At 41.6% G+C, this 16207-nt stretch overlaps 1 protein-coding gene across 7 annotated transcripts in view; it reads left to right on the top strand.

Annotated features, from left to right (window-relative positions):
* The window catches only part of CADPS (calcium dependent secretion activator), a 484463-nt gene that overhangs the window by 325433 nt on the left and 142823 nt on the right, over window positions 1–16207 (top strand). For all 7 annotated transcript variants that reach the window (XM_064576385.1, XM_064576381.1, XM_064576395.1 and 4 more), the window contains 2 exons: window positions 1282–1390; window positions 7482–7694. In XM_064576385.1, coding sequence (XP_064432455.1) covers window positions 1282–1390; window positions 7482–7694 — 322 coding nt within the window. The remainder of the gene's footprint in view (window positions 1–1281; window positions 1391–7481; window positions 7695–16207) is intronic.

Genomic DNA, 16207 nt, shown 5'->3' on the forward strand with positions numbered 1-16207 from the left:
GGTTCTGCAGATCATACGCATTACGAAGAAAGTTGTCACCAGGAACCAACAGAGGGCAGCAATAGATATACCAATCCTTCTCGTTTATCTGCCAGTAGGACCGGGAGGCCCGAGACGATGCAGGAGATGGGTGCAGGGCTTGAAAGCACCAATTTCTTATTACCATTAAAAAAAAAAAAAAAAGATCTCACCATGGAGGAGGCTAAAAATGTCCCCAGCAGGGATCAAAGTTCACTTAGAAAATGTCTCTCTTAATAAAGGGAACTAAAGAGATAAGGGATGTGGCACTCCTTCTCTAAGACATGTGACATCGTGGATGGTAAACATGCCCACGAGCTTTTAGCCCAAACCCCGAAGGGTGCTTGCTCTCCCACGGACTCCTTGCAGATGAGCCAGATGTAGAAATGCGAAGGATCCATGCCGGCTGTGCATGCACTGTGGCGACAGGGTCCCGAAGGCCGGCCTGCAGCTGTGGAGCAGCCGCCCAGCACTGGCAGGGACGCCTGTGCCGGCCATGAGGGCTGCACAGGGACAACGGCCAGGCCATCGGGGGCTGAGGATGGCTCGACTGTGACTGGCACCTAGCAATAGAGCGCTCATTGCTTGTGACAGCGTGTCACTCCTGCACTTGTCTGAGAGGCAAGGAAGACTTCTCAAAGCAACTGAAAGCACTCCTTCCATAGGAGAAGAGGGAGGGGAAATAAAATGTGTGGCTTGATGCTGAGAATTGGCTTGCAAAAAATAAAATGGTAACCAAAAGTCGCTGGGGCATTTATAAATGAACGTCTGGTCCCTACATGCTGACCAAAAGGCCTGTGGGAACGTGGGAACCAGCCAGGGCCATGGTTATATTAGGTAAAACCTATCAAATTGCCACTATTTAACCAGTTTTGACCTACAAAGAATGGCAATCTCATATGGCTTAGCCAATTAAAATAACAAACAGTAATAGTAATTGCAAACAGCTTTTATCAAGCACTTACTTAGTGCTAGGAACAAATCCCAAGTGCATGCCACATGTGAACTCATTCAGCTCTCACAATACGCCAGTGAGGAGGTCAGTTCTCAGATTGCATCCAGTCTACCCAGGAGGGTCCAAAGGACCAGAGAGGCTGAGTAACTTGCGCTAAGTCACACAGCCAGGAGGTAGCAAAATGCAATTGGAAGCCAGCTACTAAGTGCAGGGCCTCAGGGACAAGGACATGGTTGATCAGAGAGGGCTTCTTCAGGGAAGATGGGCCCTAGGGGAGCAACCTTACCATCTGTGCTTTTCCTTCCCAGGTCAGTCAGTACACATTTGCCATGTGCAGTTACCGGGAGAAAAAAGCGGAGCCTCAGGAACTTCTACAACTGGATGGCTACACTGTGGACTACACGGACCCCCAGCCAGGTACCCACCCACCCTCTAGGCTATGAACCCCCGGAACTCTCCCCTGACACAAATCACAGGTCAACTAATATTTCCTGGGCACTACCTCCATGCTAGGCACTAAGCCGAGTGACTAGGTTTCACAGGTGACCAGGATGGCCACAGTCCCTGGTCTTACAGAGTTTCCATCCTGGTTCAGGGAATGGCATCCCAATCAAGGGCTTTGGTTTGACTCAAGGGATCCTCATAAAACCAAAAAGAAAACGTAATACATTTTTCTTTTACCTAGCTGTGCCCACATCAAATAGGTACCCCACCTAGAATGCTAAAAAAGAAATTACTGAAAGAGGAGTCTTATATGTTCACTAAGGACCGTGTGCACGTGTGTATGTTAGCATGTGTGGTTTTTCACCAGGGATGTGTGGGCTTGGCAGGTATTGTGTTTCCATGTCTAAGTGAGCCTGTCCTGTACATCCATATCTGCTAACTACAAGTCAAGTTTAGCTGATGGCACTTGAAAAGAAAGCTCTCCCTAAATGTCTTCTTTCCTAAGAAGACACCAATCCCCAAGCATAGACATCCAATCTCCTAAGCCTTATGTAACTAAAAGAACCACACAAATGGTAGTATTTCTCATAAGTTCTACATCCTGCCCCCTCACACCTCTTCCCCCCACCCATTTTATCTTTTCCCAGGGAAAAAAAATGAATAAAAATCAGCCTCAAAGAACTTTCAAAATGGGGGGGGGTGCGAAATCATTTCAGCATATTAATGAACAACAAGCACCAACAGCCCTCTCCCAGAGAAGTTTATTTTTATGCCAAATCTGCACAAGGGAAGCATTTCCAACCATACTGCATTATTTGGCCCAAAACCTTTTTTTCTACTCCCATATTGCTCTTCCACATGCAACAAAATACACATAAAAGAAAAACAGAGTTTGAGAAAAGATGGAATGTTAACCTGAAAAGGTGTGGCAGGGAAGGCCTTGGGCCCAGGCTGCTTAGGAAAATGAGTACCTTCAGAGCCCCAACCCTGAGTGATTTGGACCAGCCCCCACCTCTCCCCTTGGTAATTTGCTTCCAGCCAGAGCATGATACAGAGCTGACCATGTAAAGCAAGAATTAAAGGCTCTGCTTAAAAATCTTTCATACTGAATAGAGCCTACGAGTTCGAAACAATTTCTTGCAACATCTCATTGAAAGGATGTGGCTCCTGCATTAAGAAACCAGCCCTCACGGGTTCCTGCAATAGTCCACATTCTTCTCAAACCATTGGGTTCCCTTCAGAAAAATAGATTCCAGCTTTCCAAAGACCTGCATTTTAAAGTGGGAGACAAAAGGGCCCACATGAGAAGAAAATGCTGTAGCGTCTTCTGACGGTAATTCCTTCTAACCCATTTCCCAGTTCCTTTCCCCTACACGATTGCATTTGGATCTGACCACAGTCCTACCAAGGAGGCAGGACCAGGATTATCTTCCCGTTTTGGAAAGAAAGAAAAAAGAGCTGGAACTCAGGGTCTAGCCCACGTCATTCTTTGGCACTTGCCGTAAAGCATAACTCCATGTGCCGCCAGAGCAAAGCTAGAATTGTTATTTTATTATGGGAAAGCAGAATTCTCTTCCCACAATGGGGAGGGCAGGAGCAGAGAGAAAGCTGTTCTACATACATGCAAAAGTTAACTGTGTACATATATTATAAAATCTTCTTTTCTTTGTTCCACATCGATCCCATGGGATATAATTTATAAATTCCTTTACCAAAGATGTAAATGGAAAGTAAGTTGATTATGTTCTTGAGAATAATAAGCAGCTTCTTTTCTGCTCTTCCATGTGCCAAGTCCTATTTATTTCCTAATGTTTGATTGAAAACGGAGATTTAAATACGCCCAATTGTCATGAGAAGTCTAACTCAGACTTTCTGAAAGAGTGCTTTAACTCCTGGGCCCCACTCCTAACCTATGAGCCAGAAGGGAGGAGGGCAGATTCCTCACATTTAAGTAAGGACAGTCGAGGATTCCTGTGCACAGTCAAGTTGACCAGCTGGAGATGGAAGTCATGCACAATTTAGCCACTGTCCTCAGAGATTGGAAAAATCTCCTCAACCTCTCCCTGACAGGTGAGTGTGCACGGGGGTGGGGGGGACTTCTGAGTCCCTCCTGTTTCTCCCGCTCTTGGCTTTCTGCAGGTTGTCTGTGGAACCAACAGGCGGAAATTGTTCACGGGGTAGGTAGCCTTGCAGGCGTGTGTGTTCTTGCCTCCGTAGCGGCCTCGGGTCGAAATGGGCGCCCAGACACAAGCCTGTGAGCCAAATCAGCCCCACCTGTTTAGAATCTTTGAAATATTAATTTGGGGAATCAGTAAATAATTGTATGTGAATTTTCCATCCAGGATACTCATTTTAAGCTAAAAATGAAAATGCTTCGCTTTCAGTTTCCCTGGGTATGGTTGGGAGAGTATACAGTAATCTCTCAAGTCCTATTAGACTAAGTCATTCAGTCTAAATAAAAGGATATTCAGAATAATCCAACAGCACAATTTAAACAACTGCATTAAACCTTAGACAGTGTTCCCATCGTAAACAGACTGTGTCCATCCAGCAGGTTGCTGGAACAGCAGTGCCCCCGCCCCAGCCCCACAAGGAACCAGCCACCACTCCCTGCCTGCCTGGTCTGCCTCTGTCCTTTTGCAGACCTGTCGCCTTGTGCTTGACAGGTCAGTACCTGTGGGGCTGTGCTCCACGTCCTCCAGGAAGAGCCCTCGCCCTGTCACACATCACCGTCTACAGATCCAGTCCCCAGGAATAGCTGCCCTGTCGAAACCTCTGCTGCCTCGGAGCATGTGCCGATGTTCACTTGGCTTCCTCCTCCCCTGGTTTTCTCTGCTCCCTCCTTGCTTTCACTGGTGTGCCCTTGGTCTCCTATGCCGTCTGAAATAGCTCTGTTGCTCTCTGCAGCTGTCATTTCCCCAGCTTCTGCCACTTTCGATATTTCTCCTTGTGCTCCACTCACACCACAGTTAGGCTTCATTCTGTTGTTAACAGGTAATTCTCAGAGCACTTTCACCGTGCGCCAGGCCATGCTCCTCAGCTTTGCAACCGAACAGCACAAGGGGTCCAGTTGTCAGCTCTGGAGCCAGACAGTGGGGCTAGAAGCCCAGCTCTGATGCTTACAGCCCTGCTTTGTGTGTATTGGCTAGTCATAGCCTTCTCTGTGGTTGTTTCCTCATTATAAAGTGGGAATAATAGTACTTACTTCATAGCACCGTTGGGAGGATCGAATAACAATCTGAAAATTGCTTAGTATCTACTTCTACCTCTCCACTCTCCAGAGCAATCCCGTGAACTATGTTCTGACCGTACCTCCGGAAACACGGCATCCCCACCCCCAGCTGTGGGGAGTGGGCAGGGGGGAGTCACCTCCAGTGATGGGGGGCCTAGCATTCACTGACAGTATCGATGTGGCTTATCCCAAAAGTTACCATAAGGCTAGGCTGCAGAAGGTCTGTTGATTCACTCTTCCTTTAAGCTCCTTCGTGTTCACTTTTTAGGGCTTAGAGCATTCCCTCAAAGCTCTTCTTCCTTTCCCTTCCAGATTTGCCTTTTTCTCGTGTCGCCCGTTCATCTCATCAGGTTTTCCCTGCTTGCTAACTGTACATCATCCTATCCAAACCACACATTTAAAAACCCTCCATAAGGAATTAGGCAAAATGCTCTCTCATAATCCTAACTACCAAAAAGCTTTTGTTAAAAATGCCTTAGCACTAAACCCTCCACATGAAGAAGTAGCTGTTGATTGTTCTAGAGTCCCTGGCAACTCTAAGTGCAGAATTCCCAACACACACCTTCTCAATGGAATAGGCACCTGAATTAACATTATCAGCACCATGGAGAAGTCTTACTGTCACCAGAAATCTTCCAGTGCCAAATGTCAAGCAGGCTAGTGACAGGGCATTGTTGGAAATTTGGGGGTGCTATTCACTCTGCTCATTCTCCTCTCAGTATTAAACCAGTAATTGGGAGGATGAGGAGGAATCTGATAAAGATAGGAAGCTTTATTTCTAGCCAGAGAGTATCCAGTGACCCTAAAATGCAATCTTTTAGAGTATGTTGACAGACACAATGTCGCTTTGGCCTGAGCCCAAAAAGGCTTTCACCTACCTCTCTCCAAATTTTAACCTTGAGAGCTGCCTGTGGAAAAAAGACAGGTCTGTAGAGCATTCATTTATTCAACAAGTATTTGCTAAACACCAACTATATACCATGCACTGTTCTAGGTACTAGGGATACAGCAGTGAACAAAACAGACAAAAACTCCCTGTCCTTATGAAGTTAAGTAAATTATATAGCTTGTTAGAAGGTGATAAGCGAGATAAGAGGGATGGTGACTCAAGGGTAAAGATCAGGGAGGGACCCAACAAGAATGCGATGTTTGAGCAAAGGTATGAAGGAGGTGCTGATGTGAACCATGCAGATATCTGGAGGAAGCATATTCTAGGCACAAGAAACAACAAGTGCAAAAGTCTCAAGATGAGAACATACCTGAAGTGTTCAAGAAACAGCAAGAGCTTAGTGTGGCTACCGAGAAGTATGTGCATCTATGCATTAGGGAGAGAGTAGGAGGAGACAAGAGTAGAAGTAGTGGTGGGTCGATCCAGGGGGCCTTGCAGGCCTTGTTAGAACCTAGACTTTTCCTCTGAGTGAAATGAGGAATGACTGGCAGGTTTTGAGAAGAGGAGTGACATGACTTGACTCTTGCTAAACTGATTACTTTGGCTGCCACTGAGAATTGACTATAGAGAGTGAGGATGAGGCAGGGCGGATAAGATAGGAGACCATTAAAATAGTCCAGGTGAGAGATGAGCATGACTAGATTCAGAAAGCACTGCAGGTGGAAGAATTCTGGTAGAATGTTCTCAGAATTCCATTGGAAGTGGGTAGTGAGAGAAAGTGAGGAGTCCAAAAGGACTCCAAGTTTGAGGGCTTGAGCAGCTAGAGGGACAAGCTCAGTTTTACTGAGTTGGAGAGAGTTTGGGAAAAAGACCAGGAGTTCAGTGTCAGATATGATGAGCTTGGGGTGTCTATCAGATACCCATGTGAAGAAGTCAAGAACACCATTAGATGTACAGGTCTGCAGTTCACAGGAGGGGTCAAGGTTGGAGATAGAAATGTAGGGACTATAAGCAGATTCATGGCTTTTAAGACTGGATGGCCTCACTGGGGATGAGAAGAGGTCCAGAGACACACCAGGATGCTACAACATTTAACAGTTAGGAGGAGGAAGAGAAACCAGCAAACAAGACTGACAAGCAGCCTCCAGGGAGGAAGGAGGAAACTGGGTAACCTGGAACCAAGTGAAGAAAGTGTTTCAAAGAGAATCAAGTGTCAAATGCTGCTGATAGGTCCATGGATCAAATAAAATGTAGACTCTGAGTGACCTTTGGATTCAGCATTGTGGAAGTCATTGATGACCTTGACAAGTTTCAATGGGGCAGCAGCCTGATTGAAGAAGCTTTAGGACAGACTAGGAGAGAGACTTTTGTTACTGTTAAGTGTGGTCCTTAGACCAGCACCATCTGCATCCTCTGGGAACTTGTTAGAAATACAGGTTCTCAGGCTTCTACCCCAGACCTACCAAGGCAGAAGCTGCATTCCAACAAGATGCCCCTGGGATTCACAGGGACACTAAATTTTTAAGAAACCCTGGTAGAGATTCCCCTTATATTTTAAAGAGAATAGCAATAGGACCGTAGCTGAAGGGAGAGGTAGGGTCAAGTGATGTTTTTGTTGGTGGTGGTGGTGGGTGGTTTGTTTTTAAAGATGAAGAAAAGTAATAGTGTGCTTATAGGTAGATATCTACCCAACCAGCCTACTTGACATTCCTGTCCCCAGTCAGACAAAGACAAAGGTAAGAGCCAGTCTCAGAACGTCTGTTTAACATTATGAGCTTCACTCTGTGGCCAAGTGGGTATCAGACTTACCCTCCTAGAATTAGATAAATTGCTCTTCCATTCTCTGGCCTGAGGAAAAGCAGCAGAAATGGCCTTTCTCAGGGCTTGGTTCCTCTAAGAACATGGCAGCTCAGCTTAGGAGTGTTTATTCCCTTGTATTCCAGGTTTAGAGGGTGGCCGAGCCTTCTTCAATGCAGTCAAAGAAGGAGACACCGTGATATTTGCAAGTGATGACGAGCAAGATCGCATCTTGTGGGTCCAAGCCATGTATCGGGCCACTGGGCAGTCACACAAGCCTGTGCCCCCGACCCAAGTCCAGAAGCTCAACGCTAAGGGAGGGAACGTGCCTCAGCTGGACGCCCCCATCTCCCAATTTTGTAAGTAAATATGCCATTTGTTAAAAATAGCTCTGTAGAGGAGAATAAATTTTCCAAAGCTGAATTAGAAAAATCTAGTTGCTTTTGTGTTAAGGATTCATAAAACATGTTTGGTAGGAAAAAAAAAAAAAAGATGAATTCAGGGTGGGGTGGGGGGGGAGTTGGGACAAAAATGTTAGATGAAAGTAATTTTAAAGTGCAATACTTGACATTTCCCCCCAAGGACTAAACAGAGGAAAATATATTTTAGGTGGATTTTTATCTCTTTGTTTTGGTGAGAGTTTGGAATTCAGAGTCAGGCTTGTGTTTGTTTGAGTCCTTCAAATATAGTAGGTTATGTATGTCCTTGACTCATTTCTTCCTATTAAAAGTAATTTTAAAATAGGGCTTGATTCGAAATAAATTTAAATCTGCAACTTAGAAACATTTAAAAATAAATGATGACATTATCACATGCAGTGGAAAGAAACAAAAAAACAAAAAAAATGGTGCCTAAAATCCCATTCTGAGCAAATATACCAGGACCCAAAAATGAAACCATCTCTTTAAACTGCTCTGGTTCATTTTCCATCTTTTTCTCCTGTTACCTCTACATCCATTTTAATTTCTTGCCCCTTTGCCATGACTTTTTGCTATCTGGGATAGTTTTTTTTTTCCTCTCAACACTTCTGATACACAAGGCAAGGTGAAATCCAGCATACGCTTGGAGGCGGTTATTAAAGCAAAGGAAAGGGAAACACTGGAAACATACAGCACCAAATAAAGTAATTCGTTTTAGTTACAAATGTTAACCCTAACTAGAGACTTCTCTCTTACGCAGAGTATCAGGTCAGTTAGGGTCACTCAGGTACAAGTCATTTTTAGCGATCATCATGATGATTCCTTACTTGAGCCTGGGCCCCCCTTGGTCTGGTTCACAGAGACAACTGTATAGATGATGAGACATACAGATGAGGAAGACAGACAAGATCCCCGTGTTCAGGATACGTCCATCCCCGTGGGGGTATCTAGCCAGCACACAAATCAAAAAACAAATAAGATCATTGTAGACGTTGGAAACTACAAAGAATGTAATGCAGTGGTGACTGGGTGGAGAGGCATGATCTGAACTTAAGCCCAAACGATAGGAAGTCAGCTCCACATGTACCTTGGAAAAGAGAACTGTACCAGATGGGAAAGCAAGTACAAAAGCCCAGGATGGAAACTTGACCTTTACCCCAGCACTTCTACATGGTCTCTCCCTGTCGCTCCTAAACAAAATGTGCATATGATTCAAATGATTTTGCAGCAACACAACTAAATAGAGGTGAATTCTCTCTCCAATGGATTCCATTGCCATGTCCCTTTCTAACAAACTATGTTCTTAAACCTTGTAACTCCCTTGCTTATGGGAAAACAATTCTTTTTGGAGGAGAAATACTCTCCATCGGGTGCTCCCGGAAATTCCTGTCCAGTACCGATGGCTTCCTAAAGGAAGATACATTCCCCATGGAACATTGTGGATAATCACACAATCACCATGGGTTTCTATGCAGAAAACCATAAAAGAAGGAGGAGGAGGTTGAGGAAGGACTTTGGGTTAAGGGACAGCCCTCCTGACCGTAGCCACCACCAACTTCCCCACACTCTTCTTGCTTTCTCTAACATTTGGGAAACTTAGGTTTACTTGAGAGCAATAAAGAGAGAAGGCAACATCTCTTTGCATTGGTTTAGTCATGAGTTGAGATAAAGCATACCCCAATATTTATTAAGTTTGTTTTAAAAACTACTCTGTGGTGGAATCCATCCCTTCACCTTGCCTGAGAGGCTCCATTTTAATAAATTTAGAAACAACACATCCTGTGAAATTATCTGTACGTCGGGGGGGTGGGGATTCCAAATTATAATCACCATCCAAATCAACCTCATAGAACATGTATCTCAGGTGGTATTTGGAAAATACTGGTTTTATTTCCAAAAAATCTCAATTTCTTCTGAAGTCATTCCACCTTACCTTCAGTGTTTCTGTTCTATCATCTGCCCAGATCAAGAAATTACTGCTTCCTTTGTGATTAGCCTCACTTCTTCCTCACTAGCATAGGAAAGAAGAAGGAATTCAGGAGTAAAAGTAAATGGAAACCAAACACTTATTTAAAAAAAGACCATTGAAGGAGGTTGTAAGGAGGGGATGGGGTCTCCTTATGGAAATACACAGGGGCTCTTGATTAGATTTCCCTCTGTGGATAGGATTCATTCAGCAGTGAAATTAGAATGCTGAACACAAGGCATCAGCAGGAAGATTTAATTGAGTGCACATCAGCTTGATGTATTTTGCCACCCTAGTTGACATAGGGAACTTGTATTAAATGGGGCATCCAAAGCAGAATTCTAAGGGTTAGAATTTGAGGGGGTGGATAATATCATCCCTAGAGAACATGGGAGGTAGACTGAGGGATGAGTGAGAAAGTAAGATAATTCATGCCTCTGAAATTTGTCAGTACCTGGTGGTGGAACCACCTTCTCTCTTGTCTCCTTAATCCCTGCTGAGGAACAAGGTTTCTCCAAAGAGTGCGAGGCCTTACCACACCTACCAGGTTTTACAAGCAAAAAACTACCACTTTGATCCGTGCAGACTGTGCACTTCATTAGTCACTTTTCACGCACACAAAAATGTGAATGGTGCCTATTGAGTTGTGTCGTGCCCGATCTGCACAACTGTGCACCATTGACCCTGTAATAAATGACAGTCCTTACGTGGAGCTTCAATCCAATAATGTTGAATCCAGTAATCCCATAGTTACTTCACTACTCCTGAAACAGAGGCTCAATACCACTCCAGATTCTGTCTATTGCTAGTTTAGGCTCTTAATAAAAACTGCAACCAGAGTACCAGCAAATGAGCCTTCTGTTCCCACAATTTAGCAGAGGAATCCAGTCAGAATTTTAACCAACCTAGCCTTCTGCACCTGATCATTTGGAGTTAGGTGTATATAAAACCAATGATAAAGATCAAAAAAGGAAAAAGGAGCTCTGCATTTCCTGGGGTCACTGAGTTAGTGATGCATTACAACCAAAAACTGGCTGGGGGTTTGAGAGTATATCCTAATTTTTACTGGAATCTGTTACAGAATAGTGGTTATGTCACAATTACTTTACAGCTGCATTTAATTTGTTAAATTCAAACCATCCCTATTAAACAGATCAGGCCTCATTTGTGGGTAGCAGTCAAACTCACAGGGTTGATTCATACTTTAGAGTTACCACCTTATCCAGATTTGCCTGCAAATTCCCTGGTTTTAGCACTGAAAGTTCTGTGTCTCCAGAAACTCCTTGGTCCTAGGCAAACTGGGACAGGTTGGTCACCTAGCACAACAAAGCAAGGTTCTAGGGAAATGAAAAACAATCACAACATAGTAATAAACAGCAAACTTTGATCCATCACTGATAGCTGCTTCTCAGACTATAATGTCACATCATAAACATTCAGTCACGTGTTCTATAACACAAAGAGTAAACACAATCAAGTATTGCATTTTAAAAAGGTTTCCTTGACTTCTAAAAGGTAAGGGTCATTGTTAAATACCTAGTCCTGTACACATTTCATCAAATCCTGGTTTCGAATATTTGTTCGAAGTCTTTGCCATTCTTGCAAGTGAATGATTTTTAAGAACAACGTTTCAGTGAGTTAACTTTTGTAATCCCTTTATTAGTCTTAGTTGGCAAAGGGAAGCTACAGAAAAATGGGAGAGGTTTCTCGGGTAGAGAAAAATAAACACTCCAGTCTTGTCATGTCGCTGTCTGCTTAAGGGGAAACTTGAGAATGGAACATTTTGCAGTTTGGGAAGCTCGGGAGTAATTATGAGTTTATCTGGGTCTTTCTAAATTCAGTTTGACAGACTTCTGGGTGCAGTTTTTATTTTTTGCAATTTTTAAAATGAAAAGACACGTCTAAGAAAGAGTGGAGTGGAGTATTTATATGGAATTGTAAAAACCGAGAAAATAGATCCTGCTATTCATTAGTTTGTATGTGACTCTACAATGATTTGGGGAGGGTTCCACCAAACTTTAAAACTTTTTTGTTCTTTTGTGGTTTTTCTTTGGTGTGTGTTGTTGTTGATTTAATTTTTCCCCTTTTATTTTGGTTTAAACTTGAAAAAATTAAGTCAGTGGCTAGCTATACAACGTTTTTAAACAAATATTTGCGATTTTCCAATTTTTAATAAGGCCAATATTGCTCACCTTGGAAACTGTGTTCAAGTCTGTTGTCGCGTGCTGCCACAATTTCTTATGCCAAGTGGCCTCTCATCGAGACACCAGATTCCTGTCCAGCCTGTGTTAGAGGAACAGTGAAAACCCGTACCTCCATTCTCATTCAGAGTGGGGGAAGGGGGCGTTTTAAGCTTTGCTCTTTGGTCAATGATTACTTGATGTATCACTTGCAATGCATCTCCTTTTAATGTCTGTTTCTCAACTAATAACTGTTAATCACATCATACATCCCCAAAGTCAGATGTTTTTGAGAATTGTTCTATTTTTACTACCACCCAAACAGTCTTCAACAGTTAGTGGGGTCTTGGTTACTGTTGGTTTGGGGGGGGGTTGATTTTGGTTTTTGTTTTATTTTGTTTCATTTAAGTTTTCTTGTTCAGTCTTTGCTCAAACCCAAGAACTTTAGCTGCTAGGTTAGAACTCCTGTCTGCTTTCCTGAGCCTTGTTGCTAGTCTTTATGTTATTCTGGTTTGTTCCTTCTTACCCTGCTAACTTCTAGCTGGACTGAAGGGTAAGTGTTCCCCTATAGCTAGCACAGCTCAGATAATCAGACTAGATTATCTGACACCTGCAATGTGCTTCCTCCCTCTCCTCTTAAATCTCCTCATGTCTAGACTTTGTAGTAAAACTTTTCATGTTATTTTCCTGAACGTAGGTTTGAAATGTAAGCTTCCATACTGAAACTAGGATGCATGTGATGTGTGCATAATTGCCTCCTCTCCTTGGCTTTCATATTGGCATCAAATGATCCTCTGAGTAAAGCCAACCATTAACATCTCCTAATTTTTTTTCATTCCAAGAATATTAATTAGCATCACAACAAAATGGCAAATGATGCCTTTGTTTCATGGAATTCACAGCTACCTGACTGCTTAATGCCTGAAAACAGATCATTTTGCACTCTGATAATGTGTTGTTGTTCTTCCTCTACCATTCCAAAGATGAGAATGGTCAGCTGTACCTGTGGGGTGGTAACCATGGATACCTTAACAAATAGAAAGGTGGGGTAGGACACCCAAAGCTGTTAACTGAATAAGATTTCAAGAAACTGCAGAATACAATGAATAAAATAAATGCATTATTTGAACACTAAAGAGTTCCTTCTACCTGACTTGAGGGTGCGCTCTAAGTAAGACCCAATAGAGGATTAATTTTGAAAGGAGAGCTATAATACGTGGGACCACCACACACAAAAACAGGAAATTAAGGACATGATTGAGTCCATGTAGCTTTTTCACAGAAGCTTCAGATTCACAATCTCACAATACCGTGGGGGGTTTGAACCTCTGGTCTTGGATATCTCCCTGCTACTCCCCCAACCACAAAGATAACAATAGCTTTTTTGACGTCATCTGTATTGGTATTAATTTTTCTAAAAATACACCTGTAAGAGAAAAAAGAAACTTTAATTAAAACTTAGAAAAACCTTTCTCTTCGCTATTTGAGTTACTAATGAAAGAGAATCTACAATTCCTTTATTCATATAGGGAAAAGCTGTCCACCCAACGTGTTGAGGGAAGACTTAACCTTAGAAGGAAACAGAAAAACCAGTCAAGAGAGCAGGCAAATATGTACTTGAGTATTCTGAATGCTGATTTAGAAGAAGGTCATATCATTCCTCCTGCCCATTTAATAATAGTACTTTCTTCTAATTCTTTCTGTTTCTTTAATTTGCTTTCTTTACCCCTTTCTTTCTTTTTTCTTTTGTTTTGCATAAATGTACCCCTGGCTAGCAGACAGATTTTTTTCACCACTCCAAGCAGATACTTAATTTAACTTTACTTTACTTTGAATGTCTGATGAGGCATTTTAAAAGCTTACCATAGAATGTGAATATAGTGGGAATTTAGGATTTTGCTATACCTTTTTTTTTTAAAGAATGAAAGAAAGGATGGGTGAATAGATGACTGAATGAAATCTGTTCTGAGAGAATTTACATATATTTGCACAACAACGCATTGCTATCCTAGTAGATTTCCAAATAGTCTTTTGCCTTTATTCCTTTCTATAGTTTTATCTCATGAGAGTTTTGCTATATCTTCTTGTATTGTCAACTTGCAGTTGCTACGTTGCAGGAATGCAATATCAAAGAATTAACTCAATGTCAAATTAATTTGCATGACCCCAAACCACACTGTAAATCATTTTCCTTCTCGTTGCAAAAGTAAATGACTTTTTAAAAAAGAAATAGACTCCCAAAATCAGGTCGAAAATTTTCCAAACGCCATGACATGATCTACATAGTCCATGTTAAATGAAGGCTCATTTCTTTGTGAACTACTTCAGGCACATTTTAAATGTATTATTCACTCATCAGCTGAGGACACTCATGTCATATAGTGATTTACAGTAAGATACGTTATTAATTAGCCAACTACAGAAAGTTTATAATTTTGCTCATGCCACAGGGAACATAAAGACATCATCGAGTACTCTGTAAATTAATTGAAAATGTAATAAATACAGAGGGGAAAATTACAGATCATTTACTTACTCATTTTGAGATCATTGACAAAATCTCTGCTATGAATTTTATTCAAAGTAACTGTCTTATAAAGAATTATAAAAATTAACTCGAAATAAACATCACATGTTTATCCCCTTATGTGTACTGCCATAGTAGTTTTAAATTCAAGATTTTTGCAAAACGCAACGTGGCCCTTCATAACTTCCAAGAAGCCATTCTCTCTTGGCCATGCAAGTAGCTTGACTGAGTCAAGGGGACCATGAAGGAATTAAGCTGTTTCTCAAGGGCAGCAGGCATACAAGGACCAATCTTTTGCTTGCTGTGCAGAGCTCAGCAACATCCCCTGGTTACTTGATCATGCCAACAAAAACTCTTCTAGAAAAATCCGTAAACAGCCAGCTGCCATCAATCATTGTCATTTCTTTATTTCATGTCTTCTGATGAGGTTGACTACTGTCATTGCTCGTTATTGTCCAACCCATACATTCACTCTTGTACTGTCAAGCAGATATGACAAGCACACATTTTCCATATAAGAAAGATACAAAGTCACCTTTTAATTTGCAGTTTGGGTTCACAATGACTTTAGAGTCACATTAGCTATTCTCTTGCCTCTAGCATCCATCAGGAGTAACAACAGCCATAACTGTGCTCCACATTTCAGTGATAAAGTGGCACCTCTAGCTTATTATAAAAAGGATTCATTAGAGAAAGGAGCCTCTCTTAGACAATTTATTAACGGTAGAATCATAACTATTTTCAACAGCAGAATTTCTTTTTCCCTAGCCTATGAGAAGTTACAAAATGTAATATTACAAAATAAAAAGAGATTTGACCTTTTGTCCTCATTCCCTCAGCTGTTAGAATAATAGGAAAATCTCAATAAAATGAACATTTGAAAGCTGTATTATTCCCACCAAGAAAATTACATTTGTCTGGTAGACCTTATTGTAAACTTATCTAAAACAATGCTTGCTATTAAAACAAGAGATCATGAAAAATATTATATGTTTCTCATTGTAAGGAAGAAAAAGGAAATGAATATCACACATGAAGTAAACCCAAACATCATGATCAGTTAAAGAACAACATAACTAGTAGGGCCATCAATTAGTGACGTCACTTGAATTTGAATAAAGTAGATGAAATGAGAGTATAAAATCCACATAATCATATCACTTTAGAAACCAGTATTTTCCCAACATTCCTTAAATGCCAAACCAAAATTATTTCTGAGTAAACTTGGGGTAAAGTTTTGATGAGTTTCCACTCAAAAGTGTACCTGCCTTCCATAAGTCTTTGTGTCCATCAGCCTGCTTCTGTGTCGTGGATACCATTAATAAGACTTTTAAGTTTCTTAATGTAGTTTAGGTACCTATATCAGCTTTATTAATCCAAGGTTAGTCAGAAGTCCTGTCTATGCCCACGCTATACAGGGCTTCAGAATCATTATTCAATTAAGCCCCAGAAGTAAAACAAGTAGCATTGTTTGGAAGATGTGTTGAATTATGCCCTACCTGCAGAGCTTATAAAATTACACAGCCGATTTTTAGGACATTTGGAGCCCTTGCAGACCAAGGAAGGTTTAGGAACTATTCAGCCAGGTCTGGAAAAGGTAAAGGTTGAAGTCAGTTCTTAAAATGCAATCAATCCTTGATCTCTTTAAAAAGAAGAAGAAGACATATTAATGAAAAAGAGCATTGATAAATAAAAACCTTTAAAAAAAAAAAAAGGAAAAAGAGCATTGGTATACATTTCCCAAAGCCAGAGATAATCCAAACATCATTGGAGATTTCAG

This window comes from Mirounga angustirostris, unplaced genomic scaffold, assembly GCF_029215605.1.
Source record: "Mirounga angustirostris isolate CCGP_5_RB_7025 unplaced genomic scaffold, mMirAng1.0.hap1 SCAF_1, whole genome shotgun sequence".
In the NCBI taxonomy this organism is placed as follows: Eukaryota; Metazoa; Chordata; class Mammalia; order Carnivora; family Phocidae; genus Mirounga; species Mirounga angustirostris.